The sequence below is a fragment of the Mytilus trossulus genome, chromosome 3 (genome assembly GCF_036588685.1).
Source record: "Mytilus trossulus isolate FHL-02 chromosome 3, PNRI_Mtr1.1.1.hap1, whole genome shotgun sequence".
Lineage (NCBI taxonomy): Eukaryota > Metazoa > Mollusca > Bivalvia > Mytilida > Mytilidae > Mytilus > Mytilus trossulus.
The window spans coordinates 61,620,315-61,646,966 of record NC_086375.1 but is presented as its reverse complement, the minus strand read 5'-3'; the positions used below and the strand labels follow the sequence as shown (position 1 = coordinate 61,646,966).

General features: G+C 32.0%; 2 protein-coding genes across 3 annotated transcripts; both read left to right on the top strand.

Annotated features, from left to right (window-relative positions):
• Positions 1-658: 658 nt before the first annotated feature.
• Positions 659-11,050, top strand: LOC134712035 (PE-PGRS family protein PE_PGRS5-like). Of its 2 annotated transcripts, none has more exons than XM_063573146.1 (3): positions 659-743; positions 8,703-9,476; positions 10,559-11,050. In XM_063573146.1, the coding sequence occupies exons 2-3, from the start codon at positions 8,703-8,705 to the stop codon at positions 10,568-10,570; spliced, it is 786 nt and encodes a 261-aa protein (XP_063429216.1). In that variant the 5' UTR covers positions 659-743; the 3' UTR covers positions 10,571-11,050. The 2 variants fall into 2 exon arrangements, with proteins under 2 accessions (XP_063429216.1, XP_063429217.1); XM_063573147.1 differs by lacking the exon at positions 659-743 and adding an exon at positions 5,715-5,812.
• Positions 11,051-19,949: 8,899 nt separating this feature from the next.
• On the top strand, positions 19,950-25,454 carry LOC134712034 (cell division control protein 42 homolog). The gene is made up of 4 exons (XM_063573145.1): positions 19,950-20,234; positions 21,110-21,168; positions 22,752-22,955; positions 24,873-25,454. The coding sequence occupies exons 1-4, from the start codon at positions 20,090-20,092 to the stop codon at positions 25,068-25,070; spliced, it is 606 nt and encodes a 201-aa protein (XP_063429215.1). The 5' UTR covers positions 19,950-20,089; the 3' UTR covers positions 25,071-25,454.
• Positions 25,455-26,652: the final 1,198 nt, after the last annotated feature.

Genomic DNA, 26,652 nt, shown 5'->3' with positions numbered 1-26,652 from the left:
AGAAAATAAAACACGTTGGTAACAGATTCCTGTCTTTGAACAGGCATACACAGACAAAAACTGAGTTAATGAGGAAGGCATTGACTAAAAAATTAACAATATTCTCCCATTCTAAAAATATCAATTTACCAACATTAATTAATTGTTTGCACTTTCGATGACGCTATGGTACAAACATCCTTACTAAGATAACAATATCTTAATTCTACCACATTTTCAAAATAGAAATGTTAAATAACAGGATGTTATGACATTGTCAGTTGGGTGTTGGGTCACGTATACGGAAGGATTGGAAATTTCTTTAAACTCATGTACCTATTTTCAATATATTTGCATGAGAGAATGTTACACATTCACATTGGAACGCCTCCACTAAATTCTGGTTTAACCAATAAAATCATAATGAAAATATCAAAAAGGATAAAAACATTTAGATAACAAAATCCTACAGTTATAAATACATGTGCCTTATATATGACATTAGTTTTTCTTTAACCCTTTGGAGTTTCGATATTCTGTAAATAAATTTTTGATTGATACATATTGCTTTGTTACACAAATGATTGGCATATATTTATTTGATCGTTATTTATTATTCAAATTTTATCCACGATTAAATTTTGTTGTTGTTGAAATACATATCTAATAACCGATTCATCAATGTCGTTTTTGCAAAGGTATGACTTCACTTGGCCGACTTTTAGAAATACATCTCGACTCAAACTGTAAGCATCATCGATACAGTAAGTTTGTTTTTTGTTTTTGTTTTGCTTTGTTTTGTTTGTTTTTGTTTGTTGTAATTTTTTTTGTTATGCTATTCGTTAAACTAAATGTACAATTGATACAAAATCTTACATATTACTTGTCTGAATCGAAAACTTTTTGTCTAAAATCTACGCAAAACAGGTTGTTGCGGGAAACAAATCGGTTATGTTTTTAATATTGCCGTTAAGCGTTTGATTTGGCTAGCCATAAAACAAGAGTATACCAAACAATTTCCTTTAAATGTCCTTCAACAAGTCAGAAATATTGCAGTAGTTTGTTTCTATAAGTTTCAGTCTTTCTGTTGTTCTAACGCTTTCTCTTATAGTTGATACATTTCCCTCGGTATTAGTTTGTAACGCAGATTTGTTGTCTCTCTATCGATTTAAGAATATTGAACGTATATTGAACACCTTTTAACTATTGTCGCCTTTATGCACAGGCAAAATGGCTTTCAGACTTCAGTGCTATTCGTTTGATTTGAAAACTTATTTTAAAAAAAACTTATGAAATACCTCATTGCTTGATGTAGTAAACGATGCGGTTCAGTCGTATTTGGGACAACTTTTTTTTTGTGGGGGGGGGGGGGGGGGGGGGTTCTCGATGCTCTACAACTTTGTACTTGTTTAACTTTGTGGCTATTTTGATCTGACAGTCACTCATGCGTCTTATGTAGACGGAAATGCGCGTCTGGAGAATCAACTTTTAAGCCTGATGCCTTTGATAACTATCATTTTATAGAGAGTACTTGATTAAGCTGTATGACTTCAATTTCATGTAATACTATAAAAAGACTTTTTGTGGAATCAATATTTTGCTTAGTTCTTAAGATTGCATTCTTATTTTCGAGCTTAGAAGTAAAAATGCATTTAAAGTATTTGTCATAATTAACTGCATGGTATTGTCATTATCGGTAAAAATTCAGTGAATAGATTGGTTGCTTTAATGCCATTGAAATAGCTCATTCGTTTCCAGATTGTTCAATGAACAGCTTACCAATAATTCCTGGGTTATAAACAATAACTCAACTTTAAAGAATTTCATGTTTTCCCTCATCATTTGCTTATACTTTAATGAAGTTTATTTTGGTTGACGGAATGACAAATGTAATAATCTAAAACAAGATTAATTGGACCTTGGTATCTGTCTAAACATGAAAACCTTTCGAACTTAGTGTTTACATATAATGCAGTATGAGTTTACTTTATGGCACGTTGAGCCAAACTTACGTCAGGCATTTAATTCCGTCATCAGAAATGAACATAACATCTTACTTTTGTCTCTATTTAAAAGTAGTCTCGGTGACAATCGTATCACATCCTATGATCATGTTACGAAAATTGAAGCCTCTACGAAAGGACAGTTATAAATTTCTGAATATCTGTTTGATTTCATACAAAACATACAAACAGAAACGAAAAAGTATTGTTTATCATTTAATGGGAACGTGACATTCAGTACGCGAGAGGAATACGCAGTGGTGCGATATTTGAAAATAGGATCTTACCTCCCTTTGGAAAACACGTATAAACTGCTATTTTTATTGTAAGATTATAGTTAAAAGAACTAAAATATGTTAAATATGGACAAAAATATTAACGAAAACATTTAAAACTATCACTTTCTAGATTAAAACAAAAGAAAAGGGAGTCAATGTCCATTGCGAGTTTAATGTTTTGCTCAACTGTTATAAAAATTGCTGTATGCTCTTCAACTTGTTGTATGCTTTTCAACTTCGTACTTTATTTGGCCTTTTAAACATTTTTTGATTCGAGCATCACTGATCTGGCGTAAATATAAAATTTTAATCCTGGTATCTATGATGAGTTTATCTACTGGTAAGGATCCGAGAGTGAAGATTATCACGATTAATTTCTTCCAGCACTTCTCCTCAACTATGATCGCTAGCTGATACCATAAAATATAGATTCCACCACCAAATCTCGTGTAATACGATATTTATCCACTCTCTACAGTTAAATTTTCAAATTTAAAACTGTAGAGTGGATAAATATCGTATTACACGAGATTTGGTGGTGGAATCTGTTTCTCTACTGATTTTCTAACATTATGCAGGCAAACTTATTCCATCTTTTCGAATGATCTGCAAAAAAATGTGTTCTTTCTATGTGACGTCATCAGGCATGGTCGCCTTTTTTCATGCCGTCACAATAGGAAATTCAGAGGAAAGCATGAAAATTCGACGTCATAATCGAATTTTAACCAATGAAGTTCTGAGATCAAACGAACCACACGTTGATTAATTTTTTTTATACAATGGGTGCAAAAAGGATTAAATTGACGAAGAATTAGAGAAACCAGTTTAGCGTGAGCACAATCATCCCCACTACTAATTTAGACTGATTGGTCGGGTTATTGTTCCGTGACACATTTACTGTTTTTATTCTCCATTCTATATTGTAGATATCACATTGTAAAATTATTTAGAAATAAGCTCTCCACACTCTGAATATGCCTGTCCCAAGTAAGCGGCATTTAATTCAGAGGTTTTTCTTGTTGCGGTTTATGATCATTGATTTTTTATGTGGCAGTAACATGATTTTCAACTATTCAAATCTTTTTAGAGCACAAGGCCTAGTATGTATACAAAAGAGTTAATAATCTAATTCTTTTAAAAGAACTTCCGTGATGTTTATCACATTATACCATCACCATATTATTTTCGGCCTATAAGAACACATAATGCTTATAGCACGTTTGCTTATGAATATGAAAAAAAAGAAAATGTGGTATGATTGTCAATGAGACAACTATCAACCAAAGACGAAATGACCTTGAAGGTTAATAGCTAAAGGTCACCCAATGGACTTTAAGAATGAGGCAAACCCATATCGCATTAGTACCAGTAAAAAGCCTAGAAATGACAAACGTTCAACAATTCATACGAGAAAACTAACGACTTGCTGCATGTAGGTACAAAACAGTTGTGTGCATTTGTCTCATTCTTATTCAATTAAATGGTCCTTTGAACTTGATGATGGATTTTAGATTCTATAACTGCCCATTTAAAACCTTTTCTTAATGAACTGTTACAGATAAAACATGCTGAAACTGTTATGAGACAATCTGAGCTGTAGATTTTCTCCTTTGGACCTTTTTTGACCGTTTCGGCAACGAAGTTTATCACGGTTGTAACAACTTTTATGGCCAACAATTACGTCTCTTTATGTGTTTTGTGGAAGCACTTCTTTTGCGCCAATTACTGTTTTTCAGGGGTATTATTTGCGCCAAATTTTTATTTTCAAATGTATCAATTGCGCCAGTTTTCGGAACTCATTTCCGCAAATTTACCTGAACACAAATTGATCGTACATATTAAGGATTAATATATATTTTGTATCATTTTTGTCTGATATAAATTTTTATTACTTAAATAATTGTTACTCTTATTGGTAAAAAGTGAGTATAAATAATAGGATTGCCATTAAACTAGTGGTATGCATATAAATAAACAGGTAAACACTAATTATAAAAAGTGTACAGTGACGAATATAAAAGAATCAGTTTAAGAGAAGTCTTTGCGTTGATAACATGGATGTTACTACAAAGACATTAGAATCGAATCGAGGGAAGCCAGTTGTTGTGTTGTGCTTTTATTAAGAAAAGTGGAGAAATAAGATGGCGATGTACTACAAAAAACTGCAGCGCTACAGCTTTTATCGATGATTATGCACGCCTAGCTGTTCTGAGTGGAAATCTTGCACATATACATGTGACAAGAATCACAAAAGTGAAAGCGTCAAATACTACAAACAGCATGCAAAAGAAAATCTACAGAAAATATAGCCGTAAGACCAGCTAAGATCATACATATCATATGTTCGCAGCTATTCCATCATGAAAAGGAACATGTACAGAAAAATGACTTGAAGTGCATAAGACAGTCTATGTAAAAAAAAAACTGTACCCTGCCGAACCAAAAAGTTCAGTAAGAATTTTAAGAAATTTTAAGTGAGGTAGAAGTGATCTATCCTTCTGGGTTTTTTTTTTATTTTCAAAGCGGTCTTTTTCCATTTGGTCAATATTCTTACTGCGAGATTATTTAACAATTTCTTCGATGTGTGCGTGTTTGACATAGTATATCGTTAACGCTTGCACATTCAACTGTATCATGATCTATGTTTTTACTTTTTTTCTATTTCATTTGCGTCTATCCTACATCTCCATATTTCATTGACATAATATATGCCTTTAGACTCTTCGCGACTTCACACAACTACTAATAGTTTTTACTTTCACAAGTATATTGCGTGTTAGTTTTTACAAAACTCTTACACGTAAAAATTCCACAGCAATGATGTGACCACAATGTATACGTACGTACTACACTATTTTAAAAATAGAGAATCCAGAATAATTTCTGTCATCATGATTGATCAGTGTCTGGAAATATTACACGTGTAATCAGACCTTATATTATAAAGTGTTTTATGTATGGCCTTTGTTAGCTTTTGAGGTTCTATTGGTTTCTCCGGTTGGCTCGGGGTGATACTGTTAAAAGCCATCTGATATCATCTATTTATCAGACATGTATACAGAAGTCTTTGTTTGTATGTTCCATGTTATCATTTCGTCTGAGATTTCTGGTGCTTTCTGTAATCATCAAATTATACTTTTAATTCATCTTTGTGTTTTCATTATATTTACACGTGATAATGTAACATGAACACAGTTTTATCTTCATCCTTTTCTTTTTACCAATAAAATTTTTCTTGAAAATATCAAAAGGAATAACAAAATTCTTTTAGTTATTATTCTTAGTACAGTCATTATCAAGTTTTTGATATGCGACATTTGTTTTTGGTATAATTTTGGAGTTTTAATATTCCTCAAATAAACTTTCAGTTTATGTGTTTGTTTTGTAATAAATATATGATTGACAAGAATTAATAACATTGTTTTCGTATCATTTATATTTTTATCACGATTTAAAAATATTATTGTATAAATGATTCATCAAAGTCCCTCTCTGCAAAGAATGTAATTTCATAGGAACAAACCTTTAAAATACAGCACTAGTGCAGGAACTGTAAGTTTTTTTTTATATTTCTGCTTTTGTATTGAATTCATTAAACAATACACAAGTTTTGCAAAAGATTACAAAATATTCTAAATCACAATTGCTTCGCTTCACCACATATTTGATTTTAACTTTTTAATCAGAAAATATGTAGTACGATGTTTAATTCATACCGTTTTTAGTTGCTTCTATTATATTTGTATTTTTTAAATGAGTTCCTAACAATCAATTAGATGGGTTTTGATACTGAATTTATAAATGCAGTGAATAGAGAAAATATATGAGCACAATTATGAATGTAAAATAAGAAGATGTGGTATAATTTCAAATGAGACAGCTATATATATATATATATATATATATCCACCAGAGAACGAATGACGCCAATGTTAGCTAATGTAGGTCACTGTACATCCTTTCACAAGTAGCAAAACCTAAACCGCCGAGTAACTATAAAAAAAAACAGGCATGAAAAAAATCGTGGAAATAAAACGAAAAAAATCAACGGCCTGATTTATGTACGTAGACAATAATAGTGCATTGACTTGACATATCAACGATATAAGGATTCGGCACGAAACGGGGAAAAAGCTCGGCAGAGCCTCTCATTTCCCTGTTTCGGGCCGAATCCTTATATCGTTGATATGTCAAGTTAATGCACTATTATTGTCTTTATACCGTGCAGTCTAAAAGAGTACATTTTCAATTGTTGTTTAGTTTGTATGTTATTATTTGATTTAAATATTGGGAAACTTCCCACTTTTATAAAAAAAAAAAAAAAAAAGGTCTCATATCATGCAGGAGGAGAATTGTGCAGCACAATGAAATGTACATCTACCTTTTGAGACCTGCAATCTATGATGAACAAGTTTGTTTGAGAATGAAATAAAACGTCAACAATAAGCTTAAAACATAATGAACCAAAAATATTAAAAAAGTGAGATAAAACAATTTCTTTTTAAATATTCATGTGAAAAAGTAATAACAGATCAGTGACTGTATGACATAGAAATATACGGTCAACGCATTTTGACTGCTCAAATAGAACGACTGCAGTATAAATAACAATAAACGAAAAAACCTACTGACTTCGGACTGACACATACTAAATGTGACGGGTGAAACATTTTATCGAGCGTTCAACCCGTCCCTGAACTTGGACTTGAACTTCAAAGGGACCCTCGTAATTTTACATAAACAAATTTTTAATAATATGATTTTTGCTAAATACATTCCTTATTCAATTTTCACATTTTTCTTAAAAAAAAATCCTTGTAATTTTCTTATACTTTGTCTTTTTGTGTATTCATTTACAGTAATATTTTTATTATTATTATTATCTTTTTAACCTTCATTACACCCACAGTTATGTATACATGACAATTGAGTCTTAGTCATACTTAATCTTTTCAAATATTCATTTTTTAAACCTATTTGTTCTGGCGATTATTAATTCCTAAATTTCCGTATAGTCGTCTACAATAGATTTTTTGTTGGTCTTTATATAGTTTTCGATAATAATATAATATTTTTCGTAACTACAAAGGAAACGCTTAATTTTACACTGGTTTTGCCACATTCATGTTAGAGGCTAGATATTTCTCATTTAAATTTCTAAAGCGGTATTTCAATTTGAAAAGGTTTTAAGGTAAAAGTAATCAGGTTACTAAATATCAATGTGAAACGACACGCGACATGACAGGTGCGAATCAAGTGTGTTGATCAGCTGTTATGTCACAGTATCTATACACGGAAATCAGCTGTTTTCTCCCAGGATCTATACAATCTAGAAACACCACAGTAGTATTTCGTTTACCTCAACATTTTGTAAACGTTTTCAGTTTTTAGGAATAAAACCACTAACTCATAGCGCATGATAGTTTTATGTTAAAATTTGCAATTTCAAGCATTAATGGCTTTTTGTTTTAAGTTCAAAAAGAGTGGCAGTTATTTCATGTCAAAACTTTTCCTTAATCTGACTTGTGTTGAAAAAATCAACATATCTTTAATTGCATATATAACTGTACTGGTTCTCAGAAGTTTGATGGTACAAAAACAGGAACTTCTGATCTGAACAACAGGCCAAATGTCTCCTCATACTAAAATTTCATATGCTTCTTCTTTTTCCAATAAAACTTTCTATAAGGGTTCTACAGTGATTCCAAGTTTTCATTTGATACCAAAACTACTCATCGTTTAAGTTAGAGAGGATTACTGCTCACAAGGAAGCTATTAAACCAAGAGTTCCAAATGGTGAAGTTGAAATCATCCCTTCGTAAATTTACGGACGCCATCACGAGTTGGTTGACCGTTATGGAATAACCGTTTCACAAATGATATCGGATATGTTCCTTACGTCGTAACTACAATCCCCTTCCCTTTCATGAATTTGACCTACCGAATTAGACTATTAACCGGATTTGTAATCACATGAGCAACACGACGGGTGCCGCATGTGGAGCAGGATCTGCTTACCCTTCCGGAGCACCTGAGATCACCCCTAGTTTTTGGTGGGGTTTGTGTTGTTTATTCTTTAGTTTTCTATGTTGTGTCATGTGTACTATTGTTTTCTGTTTGTCTTTTTCATTTTTAGCCATGGCGTTGTCAGTTTGTTTTAGATTTACGAGTTTGACGGTCCCTTTGGTATCTTTCGTCCCTCTTTTTTTAATTCATACTTGCATATATATTTGTTTTAATTTTATTTTTCTTTACATTTCTTTAAAATACTATTATATATTAAGATTTGTAAAAGGACGCTTACCCCCGTACTCAAGAAAGTAACATCTCAAAATCTCGTTGGACCATGCAGAATTGTAGAATTAAAGAGCTTTTGATAATGCATATGATCTTTTTTTGTTATATTTTTACTAGTCATCAATTATGTATTTATATATTACAGATGAAGCTTCTTATAGTAGTCGTTTCCTTCTGTATCACAACAGCTAGATCTCAAGGTGGCAACAATGTTGGAATGTATAGTGTCTCGTTTGATAATCAGTATCGCGCTGTTGATCCTTTTGTAAATAGAGCTGCTGAAAGAGCTGGTTCTACTGGTGGTTTTGATGGTGGTTTTGCTGCTTCTGCGAATGGCATGGCTGCTGATGGACCAGCTCCTAACACAGTCATTGTTTCAGATCAGATGTTTGGAGATCAAGCCTATACACCAAGGGCAAATAGTCCAGATCCGATGGCTCCAGTAGACCCAGATCAGCCCGTAGAGGATTATATAAAAGCAGAAGAGAGGGGTAACCCAATGAACAATATGGCTAGAGGGGCGGCTGGTATGGTTGGACCTGGTGCTTCTCGGTCGGTTGGTAATATGGGCAATATGGCTGGTGGTGGAGGCGGGGTAGGATTATCAGGCAATATGGCTGGTGGTCGAGGTGGGGTAGGATTATCAGGCAATATGGCTGGTGGTCAAGGTGGGGTAGGATTATCAGGATCAGCTAATAGGGTTGCACCTAACACATCTCAAGTTGGACGAATGGGCAACATGGGTAATAGAGGAACCAATGGGAGAGTTGCACCCCAGCGCAGATCTAATAATCGTCGTCAAGGCAGAAATAATAGGTCAAGAAATGTGATTTATGATAGATATAATGGCGGGTCACGTCGCGAGAAAAATAGAAAGCCATATAGCAAAAGAACGAAGTATGAAAAAAAGCAACCAAAGGTGAGTTAAATTTTGAATTTGACAAATGTATACAATAGTGATAGAAAAAGTGCCGTCTCTAAAAAAAATTGCAAACTAAAAAGCTTTAAAAAAAGAACAGAGTATTAGCAATTGTTACCTAGCCTGGTTAAACCAAAGACTCTGATTCACTTTTTGGTGCTTATCTAGAGGCATGCGGAATTACGGAGTCAGAACAGAGACTTGTTCGGCACAGAGTCAGAATGTGTCTGGTTAGTTTGACTGTCATGTCTAACTGCAAAACAATAAAGAATGACCAGCGTGTCTGTCTAGTACAAAGCAGAGCTCATATAGCACTAACATGATCTCAACCTGAAAATGCTATTACTTTGCGACTGGACATTAAACAACTATCCATCCGTTCAACTATTTTACTTCAAAATTTCAGTTTTGGTTTTGAAATCAACGTTTCAATTGACTTCATGTTACTAAAACTGTACTCAGCTTGTTTATAACGTTTAAAAAGTCCAATAATTATTGCGAGCATTTTGGTTCGATCTAACATTTCTTTAAAACGGTTCAATGTCATTTTTACTGAAACTTTTATATTGTTATATATGAAAATAAGAAGATGTGGTATGCATGCCAATGAGACAACTCTCCATCCAAGTCACAATTTGTAAAATGGAAGGCCTTTGTAAGAATAAGCAAATGTGTGATGATTGCCTATGAGACAATTATCCACCAGTGAGAGTTTAAATGAAGTGGATTTGAAGAATAACATTTACATAGAGAATGTTAATCTGTTTATGTGTTTGTTGTTCATGTTATTAGCAGTACATTTATCTCTTGTAACATCTATAGGCATTCTTGTAATAGTCTTATGATTACTTATTGTCAAAGTTAAGATGATAAATAGTGCAATAACTAAAGACAAATACGAGGTGATCCAAATAAGGCTATGTTTTTTTTTTATCTTTTAAACTTAATTAAAATCCATTGTTTCTTTTTGGTCCTTGTATCTATGAACTAGGATGACTTTTTCTATTCCACATATACTATAGTTAGTACCTTCTTTCATATTCGAGTTACATGTACAATTTATTTATTCAATCTATTTTCAGGGTGGCTACTGAAAATAACACAGTGAAAAAGTTGATTCATTGGAAAAAGACAGAAGCTCATTAACTCTTTTTTATTCTTTGATATCTTTATTTATTCGACTGATGAATGCATCAATTACGCTTTCAGTACATACTTGTAATTGGTCAATTGTTTATGTGCAATGTATTTCCATCTTTAAATTTTTTTATCACACGTTTAAGAAATTAAACTTGCAAATCACCAAATAATCTAATTCAAACAGAACAGTCAAGTCCTGCAAATATAACATGTATGCAAATTATTCAAATTATGCAAATACTCAATCCTCAAGGAAAATAGGCATGGAAAGTAATATATCTTTGTAATCCCGTTAACATTTTAAAAAAACTTTAAAAGAAATACAGAATTAAAAATTGAAATATTCATGACACATTTTCAATAAAGGAAAGAAAAATAAGAACGAGATAAACCTATAGATTTTTTCTTATTTCTTGAAAGTTCTACTCAGATTTAGCATATATTGATCTACAACATCATGGAAATATAGTAATATTCAAAGAATGTTAAACCGTTATTGTTCATAGCTGTATAGCAATACTTTGGAGTTGGGTTTCAATTCATTAATAACAAAATAAATGTTTGTATTGGTACAAACTATATATAACAATCTTATTACAGTGTTAAATTGAAAACCTTTTAATGTTATTATCTTAAAAATAACCTTAGAAAAACATAGAATTTGTTTGAAGCACAGAAGAAGGAACACCGACGCGAATGAGTGAAAATCCTAATATAAAGACAAATCATTGATACCTGTGATAACATAAACAACTAGTATTGTCTTAAACTTAATTGAAGAGAGTCGTGGTGTAGTGGTTAGTGCATCGGACTACTTAAAGATAAAAAAAAAAAAAAGTGCATCGGACTACTAAGACAAAGGTTCCTGGTTCGATTCCCGTTTGGGATGAAAATTTCAGGAACTCAATTTTCGGCTCTCCCTTGACACCATTTGCGAGTATGGTCTTGAGGAAACGATGATAGTCCGTCGGACGGGGACGATAAATGGCTGACCCGTGTTAAGAGAGAGACATATCTCTTGCACGTTAAAGACACCCTTGTAGATTTCGAAAAAGAGTAGGCTAATGCCGCTACAAGGCAGCACTCGCACCCGCAAAGTGAAAAGGGATTAATATAAATTGCAAAACTTGTTTCCCAATCCACTATAAATAAATATGTTTAAACTAACTTAATTGTCATTGATTCCGACGAAAAAGCTATTTGCTCAGCAGAAATAATTTTCAACACGATTTTATATCATCTTCTTGGCATATTAGTATCGCTGGCTGCACAAATCTTCAGACTTATATATTGTCTCCTTATCAGACAGTCTCGCCTATTCAATGGATCCGATACATTATAAATTACATAAACAACTAGTATTGTCTTAAACTTAATTGTCATTGATTCCGACAAAAAAGCAATTTGCTCAGCAGAAATAATTTTCAACACGATTTTATATCATCTTGACTCATTGAATTAGACTTATCACCGAGTTTCTAATAACATAAAATATTTTACCTTTCATGTGTATTATGAAAATGCTTATAAGGAAATTCAGAAATATTTGAATACTAAATTCTGTAAGTGCATTCACTATCTTGACGTGGATGCATGTTTTGAATTCATGAGTTAAAACATATAGCTAAATATTTCGTTCCCCATACAGTTATTAACACTTACTGTCCTACATCTTATCCATACTTATATTTTGACTTTGCACATATTCATAATTTTCTCTGACTATTGGGAATCGAAAATAATCTTTTTGTCGTAAAGTTTTGTTCTATACCAAGACTTTTTTTCTATTTCTAGATGTGGAAGACTTAATCAATAAAGCGGAACGTGATAATGTTAGCTTCTTTTCATTATTCGAAAGAAACTGCTGTAGTATCGAGTGTGTCCTATATGAATAAAGGCACACGTTGACAAGAAGTTGAGAACATTTAGTTCCAAATTTAATGCCGATTGTTTATGGGGAAAATTTCGATAACGTAAGTTTCAGAGAATCAAAACAAGATACCTGTATCTACATCGGCCATTTTTAATGACATAAAGAATGACAAACTCTGTCAAATTGTCTCATAGTGTGAAAAGGAGAACGCTTTTGTAAAGAGTAGAAACGTTGACTATTTTGATAATATTGCAGGACGTAGTGTTGAAATCTTTGGAATTAGAAAAAAACGAAATTAATTAACAAGTCACTTTTTGGTGATTAGATGTACATCGAATAATAATTCACTGGTACAAACAGAAAATTACAGTAACGGCTTTATTTACTTATAAGAATCATCATGGTCCCCAACAATAAACTCGTTTTCCATTTAGATACCAAGTGTCGTAACATCCACCACAGTAGTTAGGACTGAAAAGAAAAATAATTATTAATCATATGTACGATACACCATATCTTTAACAGCATTCAACGATTTCAAAAGGTAAAGTCACAAAAATTCTGAACTCAAAAAATTCAAAACGGGAAGTCCCTAATCAAATGACAAAATCAAACGCTCAAACACATCAGACGAATGAATAAAAATGTCATATTCCTGACTTAGTATTGGTATTTTCTTATGCAGAAAATGTTGGATTAAACATAGTTTTATAGCTAGATAAATCTCTTACTTGTAAGACAGACGTAGAAAATTTCTTATATTGACAACGATGTGTAAAAAGAACAAATAGACACGCAAGGTAAAATTGTCAAAAATAGGGGTAACAGCAGTTAATATTGTTTTATAATCTTATTCACTATAAAAAAAGATTAAATATGTAACAGAGAAGCACAAAAAGGCATATTCATAGTTATCAAAGGTACCAGGATTATAATTTAGTACGCCAGACGCGCGTTTCGTTTACATAAGACATGATTTAGACAAAGTACATCAGCAAAAATGAAAGACAAGAGAACCAGCATTTACCATGGCACAATAACACAATTACGGGATGTATTAGAACAGAGTCACGTCGTATGTATTAAGGTGACGCATACACATACCATGATAGAACAATAACACAATGGCGGGATGTATAAGTTCAGAGCTATGTAATATGTAACAAAGAGACACAAAAAGGCATGCAAACAAAGCACATTTACAAAACAAATGAAATACAAGAATACAAAAAACTATACCAAGATACATGTAGAACAATGACGGGATGTACACTTATAGAGCCATGTCAAATGGATGTCACCAAAAACAGTTATATTCACTACCCGTATCTATTCTTTAAGACCATCGTGTTTTATTTGTGAAATTGATAAGGCATATTTATTAACAAGGTCTTGGTACCTCTTGATGAACTTTTTTAAGAAAAAGGATGAGATGATCTTTGGCACAGCCCTGATACAACAACTTTATGCTCAGTCTTTGGTGACGTTTTAAAAAGTATGAACAGAAGCTGCACGCTCTTGAATACAGAATTCGTTGGGAAATGTAAAATTCTAATAGACAGTTCTTTTGTCGAACATGCAGAAGAGTCGACAATGTACTGTTGTTTGTACGGAATTTTGTGAAGCTTAGGTATCTGATACAAAGAAGGAAATGACTCCGATTTGTTGTTCAATGTCATATTCATTAAACCCACGCCGGATGGACTTATGATCCCCAGATTCTTATCCTTGTCAAATGATACATATATGTTTTCGTATGTGGGATAACCTAAAATCACTCCACGAATTAATCGCTTTTTGCTTAACGCGCACTTGTAAATTTTCAAGCCTTTTGTTCGGACGAAACTACGTACACAACACTACAAGAATAAAAGAAACTGAACAAAATGGTATAATTGTAAACAGAAGTGTTGCATATTTAACGATCACGCTATATCACGTTTATTTTTTATATGTGTTTGCAGAAAAAGTGTAACACATTACAATTAAATCAGTATGTTCCAATGGCAAATGATAACGTGTCTGTTACACATATAAAAACCAAAATAAAGACGTTAAGAATTGTGTGATGATGGCATATCTTTCCAAAAGATTTTTTCCAATGATTTTACTCGCGACTTTTATAGACGATTTAGAGATTAATTTATCCACTGAAGACATTATGTTGAACTCATTAAATAGTTCATGCTTTGTCACTGGTGTTGTTTTGTCGCTGTTACGGGCCATAACAGACTTTTTTATTTTATCAAAATTGTTAATGGCACCTTACTTATCACCTCTTCCCCTCTTCTGAAAACTATGGACTCCATGTCCATAACAGCTGTCAACAACTTATTAAAAGCTGTAAAGTTGAATCAGCTGACCGCCATAGCTATTGTCAAAATAGTAAGACAGTGAAAAGGAAATAAATGTTTTCTTGGTGTAGATAACTTACAAAAACAAATTAAATGTTGTAAAACAACAAATGTGAACATTCATTTTAGATTGTAGTTTTTTAATTTGATTTTAAGAAAAATAACACGTCGTTGTTTATTTCTTATTAGTATAATAGCTGACGATAATTCTTATAGAAATTCCACACAAATTATTAGGAAAACAATTTCGACTATTTTTAAATTAACTTTGGTTTTGGAATGGTTGTTTTTAACTTTAATCAGGCATACTCTTTCAAAATACTAAAATCAGCCGGAGAGAGAATGGAGAGTCCGAATAGCAAACTAGAGAAGGCATTGCATTCGAATCAGATCATCCCTACGTGAAACATGAAAGTTTATTATATTATACGACATAAGTTTCCTTGTGTAAGATAAAATGTTGACATATTGTTAATATATAATCATGTCATGTGTAACTTGGATTGTTTCCCTTGCAATAAAAATAAATTAAACGCAGGCAAATGTTTATGAATTAACTCCCATTAAGACAAATGGTTTTCGCCCTTGCATCAAATAAAATTAAACAAACAAACCACACCTTCTTCTATCTATCTAAAGCCTGTAAATTCAGAAATAATTGCGTGCATTTATTATTATAATTCTGTCATTTCAAATTTTGCGATATAGGAAAAAATCCTGTTTATTTCATAAAATAAAAATAAAAATGAGAGTTTGATTATAACCATGTCATGTTTTATGCATAATATAAACATCACAATATTTTCTGAATTTACAAAAACAAAAAACAATCATTTGTCTCAAAACAAAAGTCAATATTTTAGGTCAAAATTTATAACCTGGAATTTTATCGTGAAATTTTATGTCCAATAAATTATTATTCAGTTTGAATGGATGAGATACTGTTTATTTTAGTTTTTTTTCAATAAGTTTTTAAATATATAATATAGTCCTTGAACTTCGACTGTACGAATGATGTTATACGTATATGAATCCGTTCCTCTAGCTATGACTGCATTTTATGTCCTCATTTATCGGCTATTAGATGGTTATTTTCAGTACCTTTGGTAAAGTTTTTATTATTTCATAAGACTCACACGCATGTTGCTGTTCTTCTCAAAGGACATGGTGCACCCTCGCATGGATTTCTCAAACAGTTAGTCAGTGCCACTGGACATTCTGTAGTTGTCTGGGAAGTAGGAAAGGATGAACCTTCAAACATAAAACTCACTTAAAGTAAGTATGAAAAACACTAACCAACTAAAATTAGAAAGACAAACAAGAAAGGCAGAACTAATATTTGTCTTATTACAGTATTCTATTTCAAGTTACGCTTACCCAGAGTGATGCTACTAATGAGAGTCAACAGCAATAACTTAAACATCTTCTTTTAATCTACGCAATATCTTTTTTGAAATTACTAATAAGTCGGTGAATGTCTTATCTGTGATACGAAGTATGGTGTTATCTCATTCGAAGGTATGCAAGGACTTCGTTCAAAACCAAACCAATTCAGTGCATGGTATCTTAAAAATAACATTTAAAAATATCAAATACTCTGTTCTAACCACAGAAGAAATAACTGCGACGCAGCTGAATTGAAATCCATATATAAAGAAAAACTCATTGATTCCTGTTAAGAAATTAACAACTAGTATTGTCTTACATTTGATAGACATTTGGCACCGAGGGAGGCAAAGGCTAGTTGTTCAGCAGAATCAAAATTGATCAGGATTTTATAACACCATCTTAGTATATTAGTACCGTTTATTAGTAACTTATATTCAATTCGATTCGGTAAATTATGAATTACTAAATTTATATAGTAATCAATACATAAGGGACGACATCAAAAGTTTAATGAAGGATACAAAAAACTTAATTTATATAGTTTTTTCACTGATCCCCCCTCCCCCTAACCCCTTAACTTAATTTGGGGAAAATTGATTGACCAATAAGGATATATGTAAAATGGATGTCAATTTATAAAAAAAACTTGCAGCAATTTGACACACCCCTCCCTAACTATTTGAATTAAGTTTTTTTTATCTGTCATTGATTTTTTTATGTCGTCCCTAAGATATTATGGTAACCCATTTTTGACAAATTAAAAAAACATTTTGACCCACTCACTTCCTTACTTGCTTTATTTGTAAAATACCACTGTGATTCTAACAAAAAGTAAAGTCACAAAAACACTGAACTCAGAGGAAAATCAATTTGGAATGTCCATAATCACATGGCAAAATCAAAAAACAAAACGCATCAAAAACGAATGGACAAGAACTGTCATTTTCCTGACTTGGTACAGGCATTTTCAAATGTAGGAAATGGTGGATTAAACCTGGTTCTATAGCGCGAACCCTCTCACTTTAATAGCAGTCTCATCAAATTCCGCTACATTTACATGATGCGTTAAATAAACAGTCACAATTAATAAAATAGTCAAAATATGGGTACATCAGTCATCATCGTATAACAAAACATTCTCTGGACCTGATATTATCAAGATGATTGTATTCATGACTTACAACTTATTTGCTATGTTTGTATGACATTTATTTTCAACAAACGATTCTCATTCAAATGAGTACAGGCTGTGAATCTCTTCTTGCCATCTTGTTCCTTTATTCATATGAGGCTATCTTCATACAGGAACTTCTGGTTAATTCGCCTCTCATTGTCCATAGCCTGCATGTCAAACAGAGTATTAGACATTCTAGGTTTGACTTTGTACCTTTGGCTTGTAAAATGTGTAAATTTTTTTTTAAAGTTTTATAATGTTAAGATTTGTTATTTCGAAAAGAAATCTCTTACTTTTCATGTGTATGATTCAAATGCTTTAAGGAAATTAAGAAATATTGGAATACTAAGTTCTGTAAATGCATTCAATTATTTGAGGTGAATGCATGTTTTTAACTCGTTATATAAAACAAAGCCAAATATTTCGTTCCCCATACACTTATAAATAGGAACCAGTCTTCTAATTACCAGACTCGAGTTTCGTTTATATAAGACTCATCGGTGACGACGCTCAGATCAAAATAATTATAAAGCCAAACAAGTACAAACTTTCAAATTGGTTCATTTTGTTTTTCATATAAATTGTCTTTGTTATTGGTGTTATGGTGGAATACGTGTCATTTGTTTAATTTTTACACAATACTAAATTCATAAATCATCAGTACTTGTAAATTGCAGGTGTAGCCCTAGAGTATATGAACAAATACAAAACACTAATCTACAAATACAAACGACTAACAAAGAACTAATTTAACTCTATATCAACTGATTTATTTGTTATGGGTCTACCACTATGCGAATAACCTACATGAAAAAAATAATTGTATGCCATTTTTACATTCTTTGCTGGGAACCTCGGTACATATAGGAAAACTACACTACTTTCACTTAGTTTCTTATTTTATCTTGTAGCCGAATGAAAAGTTATTGCTTCCCACAGTGTTAAAAATATTTTTATATCCTTTTTTAATTCACTTTTTTTTCTGGTTTTTTTTTACAGGTCTTTGATAACATAAATACATGAAAACTATATTAGTTTTTTAAAAAAATGGGCCGATGCCATTGTTGTAAGACGTTTCTTATCCGAGAGTATCACCAACTCAGTAGTCCGCACTTATATACTGACATGAACTGCTAGGTGTATAATGTGTATAATACCTTAGCGTATTTGGTACAGCTTTACGGGATTTCCTATTATTTATGCGTTATAATTTTTTACTTAGTATGGCTTTTAAACTGCTTTAGTTCGAGTGACAATCTTGAGTCTTATGAAGACAAAGAGCACGTCTGGTGCACTCATTTATGCAAGTCTGGTATATTTGATGATATGTTACAGAAGATCTTTGCTGGTAGCTTCTAAGATAATTTACTTCTCTTTTTTGCTAGTAGACTTAACGAATAGTAATTTTATCTAACATTTTTACATTTCTATCTTTGTAACCTAGTTAACATTAAGTTCTTCGTACGTTTTAACAGGTCTGTTTTTGTTTAATCTAAGCATATGACATTCTTTATTCTCCGTACTTTGTGAAAGGTCTTTACTGGTCAACTGTGTGAAAAGTAATGTCTACATGTTAAAGGTATTGCGGATAGTTCTTTCTTGTTAGCCTTTATAAGAACCATGTTCTTTTTACATTTTTACTGATCTTTGCTATTAGCCTACATAAATATAAACACTGCTTAATTACTTCTTACTTGTTTAAAAAGATCTTTGCTTGTGATCTGACATAAAAAAATCATTTTCAAATTTCTCTTCATTGATATATAATTTTATTTATACTGAAGATTTCAACTATGTTGTACATTGTTTCAAAACACCACTTATAGTTATTGCGTATGCTTTACCTAGATCTAACTATGTTTGTACAATTACGTCTATTGCAATGCGCACACAATCGTGATCTAATTAAAACGAAACCATTACTTTATGACAAGAACAAGTATTACAATTGGTAAACATTATTCCAATTAAATTAAGTTCTTCCATTCAAAGGAAGATAAAAAGCAGGTAAAGTAAAGGACATAACCCGATAGAATGGACGGTAAGAGGGAAAATTTAAAATCTCAAAAAAACTGGATTATATATAGCACTGTTTAACAAGATCAAAGAAAGTGAAAAAAAGCAAAAGCAAACAAATTCACCCTTTGTTAAGATATATTCTCATCCGGTGTGTTAATTATTTGGGATAACGTCTTAATGAATGACGAACTCATGACCTCGGTAAAACAAAAATGTTTGTGTATTGTTCTTTTGTCGTAATTGATTTTTTTTAAATGAGGAAACAAATCGTGTGAATTTATTGATTTTTTTATCAGTCCAATCACTGAAATAAAGAACGGGTACAAAAAAAAATGACGTCACAACAGTGTTTTCACAAAAAAAGTTTTTAACTCGATAAAACAGGCACGATATATTTTTCGAGAAAATGGGATTAAAATAATACACTTCCACAAGTAATTTTGTGATTATAATGAAAAACTAGGAAATCCGCATCTACGCCCCTCTTAACATCATTACATGTATACATTAATATTATTGATTTTTCACTGAAATGTGAATTTTTCATTTCTTTCCTGTTTTTCCGATACACAATTTATACATTATCTACATTGTGATATTCTTAATCACAATACTGTACATAAATATCGACAAATGTTACGATAAAAAGTGAGACATCTGCGCCATGAAGTATGAATTGCTCGGTAAACTTAGTTTAAAATGTGTACTAGTTGGAGATAGTGAATGTGGTAAAACTGTTCTTGCTTCCAGAATAACATCTAAGGAGTTCAGAGCGGAATATGTACCCACTATGTTCGACAATTATGCTGGTAAAGTAATAGTATAAATATATATATACATATATGTAAAGGATAGTGCGCAAATCGCAGAATAGATAAAATAAAATGTCTTTTTCAAAGTTTCAACCTTTGTCCCATCAAGGAATCATATTTTGTTCCATATACGTATATTCCACATGGTCTTGGTTTTTTTTTAGTAAGGAGGCTATGCAATATAACTATATCTATATATACTGCTTTAATGTTCACATTGTTGGGCTGTACAATTTGGATGTAGGTTTGTATGTATATCATAATTTCAATACCTATCCTTTATCTAAAATAAGTAACAAAAGAGACTTTTCGACTAGATAGTTCCTTAATTTTCCGGTTTACTACTGTTGCTCTTTTTTTTCAAACCCATTTCTTTAAACGACTCGAATCATTCGTTCATTAAGCTGATTGCATCTAAGATCATTCCAATAAACCAGAAAAACATGTGGAAGTAATATGCAGTTCATAAGTATATGAGATAAAGTAAAAAGGATAATCCATTTAAAAAAGACAGAAAAGACATACAGGGAAATACATATATCCAAACAAAACAAAAGTTTTAAAAAAACATATTGAAGTAAGATTTAGGTCAAAGATTTATTGTCGTTAAAAATCATAATGGCTTTGTTTATTCATAAATTTGAATACGATTTTCTTGATATTTACCAAATAGATACTATCATGAAAAAAATGCATAATTTTTATTGCCTTGTTGTTATGCCGGATTACCATATCTAAATACTACTTTTTCACAAACAAGTGTATAATTTGGTCTTTCAAGATGTAAACCGAGTACCCAAAAGTACACACAAGTTAAAAAGCAGCATTTATTTTTATTTGTTAGACCTTTTAATTTTCCTCCTTTTTTTCAGCAACAATATTTGTTGATAATGTACCATATCACCTCAGCTTATTTGATACTTCCGGTCGGGTAAGTTTTCCTCTTTCCGGATTATGATGAATGATAATGTGTTTTACATGTAAAAATTCCATAAAAGGAATGTGTGCTTCGCAGTATTATACATTAACGTCAGCTTTGTTTATGTAAGGTCGCTTTTCGTGGGAACCGATTTTCCTTTATTTCACAAGTGCTAATTAGTTGTTGTTGTTTTAATTTCCGTATACTCTAAACTAAAAAAAAATGTTTCTTGTATTTAACAAATATAAATGTATTTGAATATGTGTTTAAGAACTTTCGAATATTAGTAAAGTGACCCAAAAATGTGATATAACAAGGAAGAACCTCGTGAAGACAAAGTGAGCGCCATTCTCTCTGATGGCCACGGATGAGGGACTTAAGGAGTCCAAAAATCCCCCGATTGTATGGACCCATAACAGTTTATGTACATAACGAGTACATAACATAAAGAGATAATTTCTTGGCACAATCAGGATATCCGTTAATTTGGTCAGATTATGTGATTGTTCCCTTTCATAAATGTGACCTACCGAATAAGACTGTTTACCGGATTTGATATCTCATAAGCGACTCAACGGTGCCACATGTGGAGCAGGATCTGATAACCCTTCCGGAGCACCTGAGATCACCCCTAGTTTTTGGTGGGGTTCGTGTTGTTTATTCTTTAGTTTTCTATGTTGTGTCATGTATACTATTGTTTCTCTGTTTGTCCTTTACATTTTTAGCCATGGCGTTGTCAGTTTATTTTCGATTTATGAGTTTGACTGTTCCTCTGGTATCTTGTGTCCCTCTTTTTTCGTCTGTAACACCCACTTACCACGTCGTTATTATTATCGGCTGTTGTCTGCTCTATAGTATGGTTGTTGTCTCTTTGACATATTCCCCATTTCCATTCTCAATTTTATCATTATGTACATTTAAACTTCTGGGTCGACAAAAAGTTCTCAACGACTTATTCAAATACCGAAAAATTCTTTACTAGTGTGTGTTATAACAGATGTTTAAATAAACATTTTTTATATAGCTTTAAAAGTTACGATAAAGGTGTTGGACGTCAAAGCGATTTAACAATAGCTATCGTCTAATTTTTCAATACTTCTCTTTTAACTTTTATCTTGTCTAGCATTTTATTTTAGAACGAATGCATTCTCAACTTTTAAAAGATTATACCATTAGTGTTATAAAACTCAGAAAATGCCATCAGACATCAGAGTAATCTCGGACTATATTAAAATGACTGTGTACTTATTTCAGTAGTTCTTTTTATTTAAAAAAAAACAAACTTTTCGTACATGTACCAATTACTTCATTATGTATCTGTTTGTGTTGGTTGGTTTTTTGTTTGGAGAAGTTGGTCAACATTTAAACATATAGATAAAGTGTTTAAAGTCTCTGTTATTGGCACTATATTTTCAACTCTTATTTGTTTGGAATTTATGTAATAGTGTAAGTACTAGATGTCTTGTCTAGATTTACATTGCTTGGATTTCGTTTCGTTAAAAACCAAATTTCCATTGATTCATACCAATAATTGAAAAAAATATTTGAGGTCATTTAGCCTACATAGAATAACATAAACATAACTTGTTTTGCAGGATGACATAAGTTCAAGTAAGCTCAGAGTTTTGTCATATTCAAAATGTGATTTGTTTCTGGTATGTTTTTCTGTACAAAATGAACAAAGTTTAAAACATATTGAAGAAAGATGGATCCCGGAAATACGTATGCATCAACCAACCACACCATTTATTTTAGTCGGAACACAAATTGACAAAAGATTTGAAACGCCAGATATACAGGTAAATAAATCTCTATTAGCTTGTTTAAAAAGAAATACTAAACGATATATCTATATAAAAAAACAAGAAACGAGAACAACTGAATATCAGATTTCTGACTTAGGACAGATGCAAACAAATTGCAAAGAGTTAATCATTTTAATGGTACCAAACCTACTCCTTGAAAATGTATTTAATGTATATATTCATCACAGATAAACAGACGTCTTGCTCATTATTATCTACCTTACGCATTAGTTTTTGTTTTGGGCGTGGAAGTTAAGTCAACTTGTTAATATTTATATACAACTTTGTAAGATTATTTTTAGTTGTGTAGCGACATCTAAGTTCCACCTGCATATCAGGTATATGTCCATAAGGAGATACGATATTCACAAGCTCGCGTTTACCTTCATAGCTATAATAAATGGTTGTTGTTTACATGGGAGCTATTGGGCAAAGAGTTCTTCAAGTTGGATTAATCTTTCCGATTTTTTCATGTATTATATCATATATGAATTGCTTGAACGATGTAGACTATAGGGGCGAGGAGGGCATGACCTTTTTCGGGACGTCGGGATCAGATGTTTTTAATCTCGGAATTTCGGGATTGATCCTTTTGGGATCCGAGATTTCTTTTTTCGGATTTCGGAATGTCTGGGTTTTTTTTAATTCGGGGTCAGGGCCCCGCCGATCCCCCTTGACTCTAGTACGATGGTGTTTGATAATCCTTCTTTCTACTCCTCGTTTATGAATCCAGACTTTCAAACGTGAAATTGACAACCTAGCAGAGGTTTCTAGAGTAACAGGAACTGATGATCCGTCCAGAGCACCAGATTTCACCCTTTGTTGTTTAGAACGGTGTTTTTGCTTCAGTGTTTGGTGCTGTATAAGTGCTAGATTTATTTTTAAATGTATGTTTGGTTGATACTGATAACGAAACAGTATTATGTTTTGTCATAATAATCCTTGTTAAGATTTCCTATTTTTTTTTAAATTCAGGAATTCAATAGGATTAGAGAATTTGTTACGTCAAAACTGTAGTAATTTCTTTGAACTAGATAAGAGACATTAACCAAAGCAATGTTGTGATACCAAATGATCATACATATAACATCAAAGTTTTAGCAGAAATAAGATGACGGGTGTCAATAGTGGAACAGGAGCTGGTGAACTTTTCGCACTAACTGAGACGAGATTGCGTGTTAAATCTTTGCTTATCTGTATGTTGTTTTATTGACTGCTGTTAAGGTTTTGTTTTCTCTTCCCCTCGGACATGGCATTGTCTGGGGTTTTTAGTCGATTCTTGACATATATTGTCTTATTGGTATCTGCCCCCTCTTCTGTAAATTGTTCTAGGTAAAAATAATTGGTTTAAGTCATTTAAAACGCGCACAAAATAAGAATAGCCTGAATAAATGCAGTTGGGTCAAAATCTTTAATTGTTTTTACATAGGCGGTAATGGTAACGTTTTTTCCTGTAGCTCAGTCCATATCGTTAACTTGGATATGTATGATAGCTTGTTTCGAAGCTGTGACATTTTCACATATGTGGTTAAATATTCGGGGTACGAAGTGAGATTACTTTTTCCGTAAATTAGCAAACACCGAACATCCTGTTGTGATGCGGCTCCTTGTGGTAAAATATCCCCTTTTTAACACAATAAGTTCTTTGAAAATTAATACTTTGAACACATTCAATAGCTCCATAGTTTTTACACATTTATTCTATGTTCCTCTATTTTCCTTATCACCACAAATAATTAAGTTCAGTCATTTGCTAAAAATAGAAACATGTCCTATATCACTACACAGAGATTTTTTCTTTACACGTGACTTTTGAGTTCCTCATTTCAAGGCGCTTTAGGGATGTTGTCCCAGTTTACCATAAGATCATAATAGCAATGATTTAATGACAGTTATGTATTTATACTTCAGGTGAAATCGAATATTACAGTCTCTCCTACGCTAGCTACTGAAATGGCTATTAGAACAAATGCGGAAAGTTATATAGAGGTGTCTGCTTTGTCAGAAGATGGTGTTGACGAACTTGTGAAAGAAATAGTTGTTATTGTAAATAGGTCTCCAGTTGATAAAAGGCAAAGGAGTTCATGTAAATGTTGTAAATTACTTTGATACACAATGTATGTTTAGCCTTACCAATTCATTCTGATTCTTTGTTTTTTGAGATGCATAGACAACTACACTTTTAGTTTGTAACACAGATTTGTTTTTCTCTTAATCAGTTAATGACTTTTGAACATCGGTATACTATTGTTGTACTTGTTTACAAAAAGGATATGCTTGAGGAAACAAACAAAAAAGACAAAAGAAAGCGAACAAATTCTACAGTATCCTTAAAACTAAGTTTGGTTTTTAATTATTCTACATGCATAATAATGATGTAAGATCTAAGGTAATGTGATAATTATTATATAAAAAATTATCTTTGAAATGTTTTATAATTATTTGAGAATAATTCATTTTGTGCGATGTTTTTTTTATTTGTTTTATAAAAAAAATCCATGCATTTAATATGTATGTAATATACTTCATTTTAATATGCATTTGTTGTACAAATAAATGTAATTCGAAGAAATTATAACCTTAATTTTTTTTTCTATCTAAAAAAGAATTTATATACTAGTTAGTATAAGCCTTGATCTGATCAAATATAAGTGATATATAACGATGGATGTAAAGTAATTCACTTCATGTAGTTATGCACTCAAACATAACAACCTTTCCGATTTGTCTGTAGAAACAGCCTGTTGCAAGGCATATTGCCGTCCTTATCAATCAGAACTCTTTTCTAGAGACATCCTGGTAAACTTTCTTGTTTAACTTATTTATTCTCTTCACTTTGGATTTGTGAGATTTGAACATTACGTCAGATTTGCTGTTGCCTATAATTTGCAGAGCTATTTTATTTAAATACTTTTTTCGACTGAATATAACTGCAAATGTATTCATTCGTCATATATAAACAAACACCTTTTTTTATTATTATCTCCCTTACGCATTAGTTTTAGTGTCAGGCAGGGAACTCTTCTCCGTTTTCATTCCTCCTGAATTTTATATCATTCCCTTAGTGTTTCCTTTTTACCGTATTGGTTTCTGAATGGGTTTCTCGTTTCTCGTTTTTACACAGATTATACCGTTGAATTCCTGTTCTGAATAGTTTTACACTTGTCATTTTTGAGGCTCTTTATCGCTTGCTGTTTAGTGTAAGCCAAAGCTCCGTGTTCAAGGCCGTACTTTGACCTATAATAGTTTCTTCTAAACAATTGTGAATTATATGGAGAGTTGTCTCATAGGCACTTATACATTATCTTCATACATCTATTGAACATCAATAAACTCCAAACTTCTATTTTTTCTTAAAGAACATGTCGGCACATGAAAAAAATATTAGATATTTAAAAGTGTAGAATTTAGAAATATACTGAAGCACTAGCTTCTTGCAAATGATGCTCTTGGGTTCCTAACATAAGCAGTACAAAGAAGTAATGAATATCTGTTGATGGTTTCAATAAACACAAAGCTGTTTCTGTAATAATTTATAACTAGTTCACTCAAGACGCACAAAAAACAAATGTCTTGTGTTAAATTCGTAGTTTCGTTGGCTAATCAAGGGTCAAATCTTTTGCAACATCACAAATGTGCGATACGCTGTGAAATTCAGGACTGTATAGTAGAATGTAGTATATAGATATTC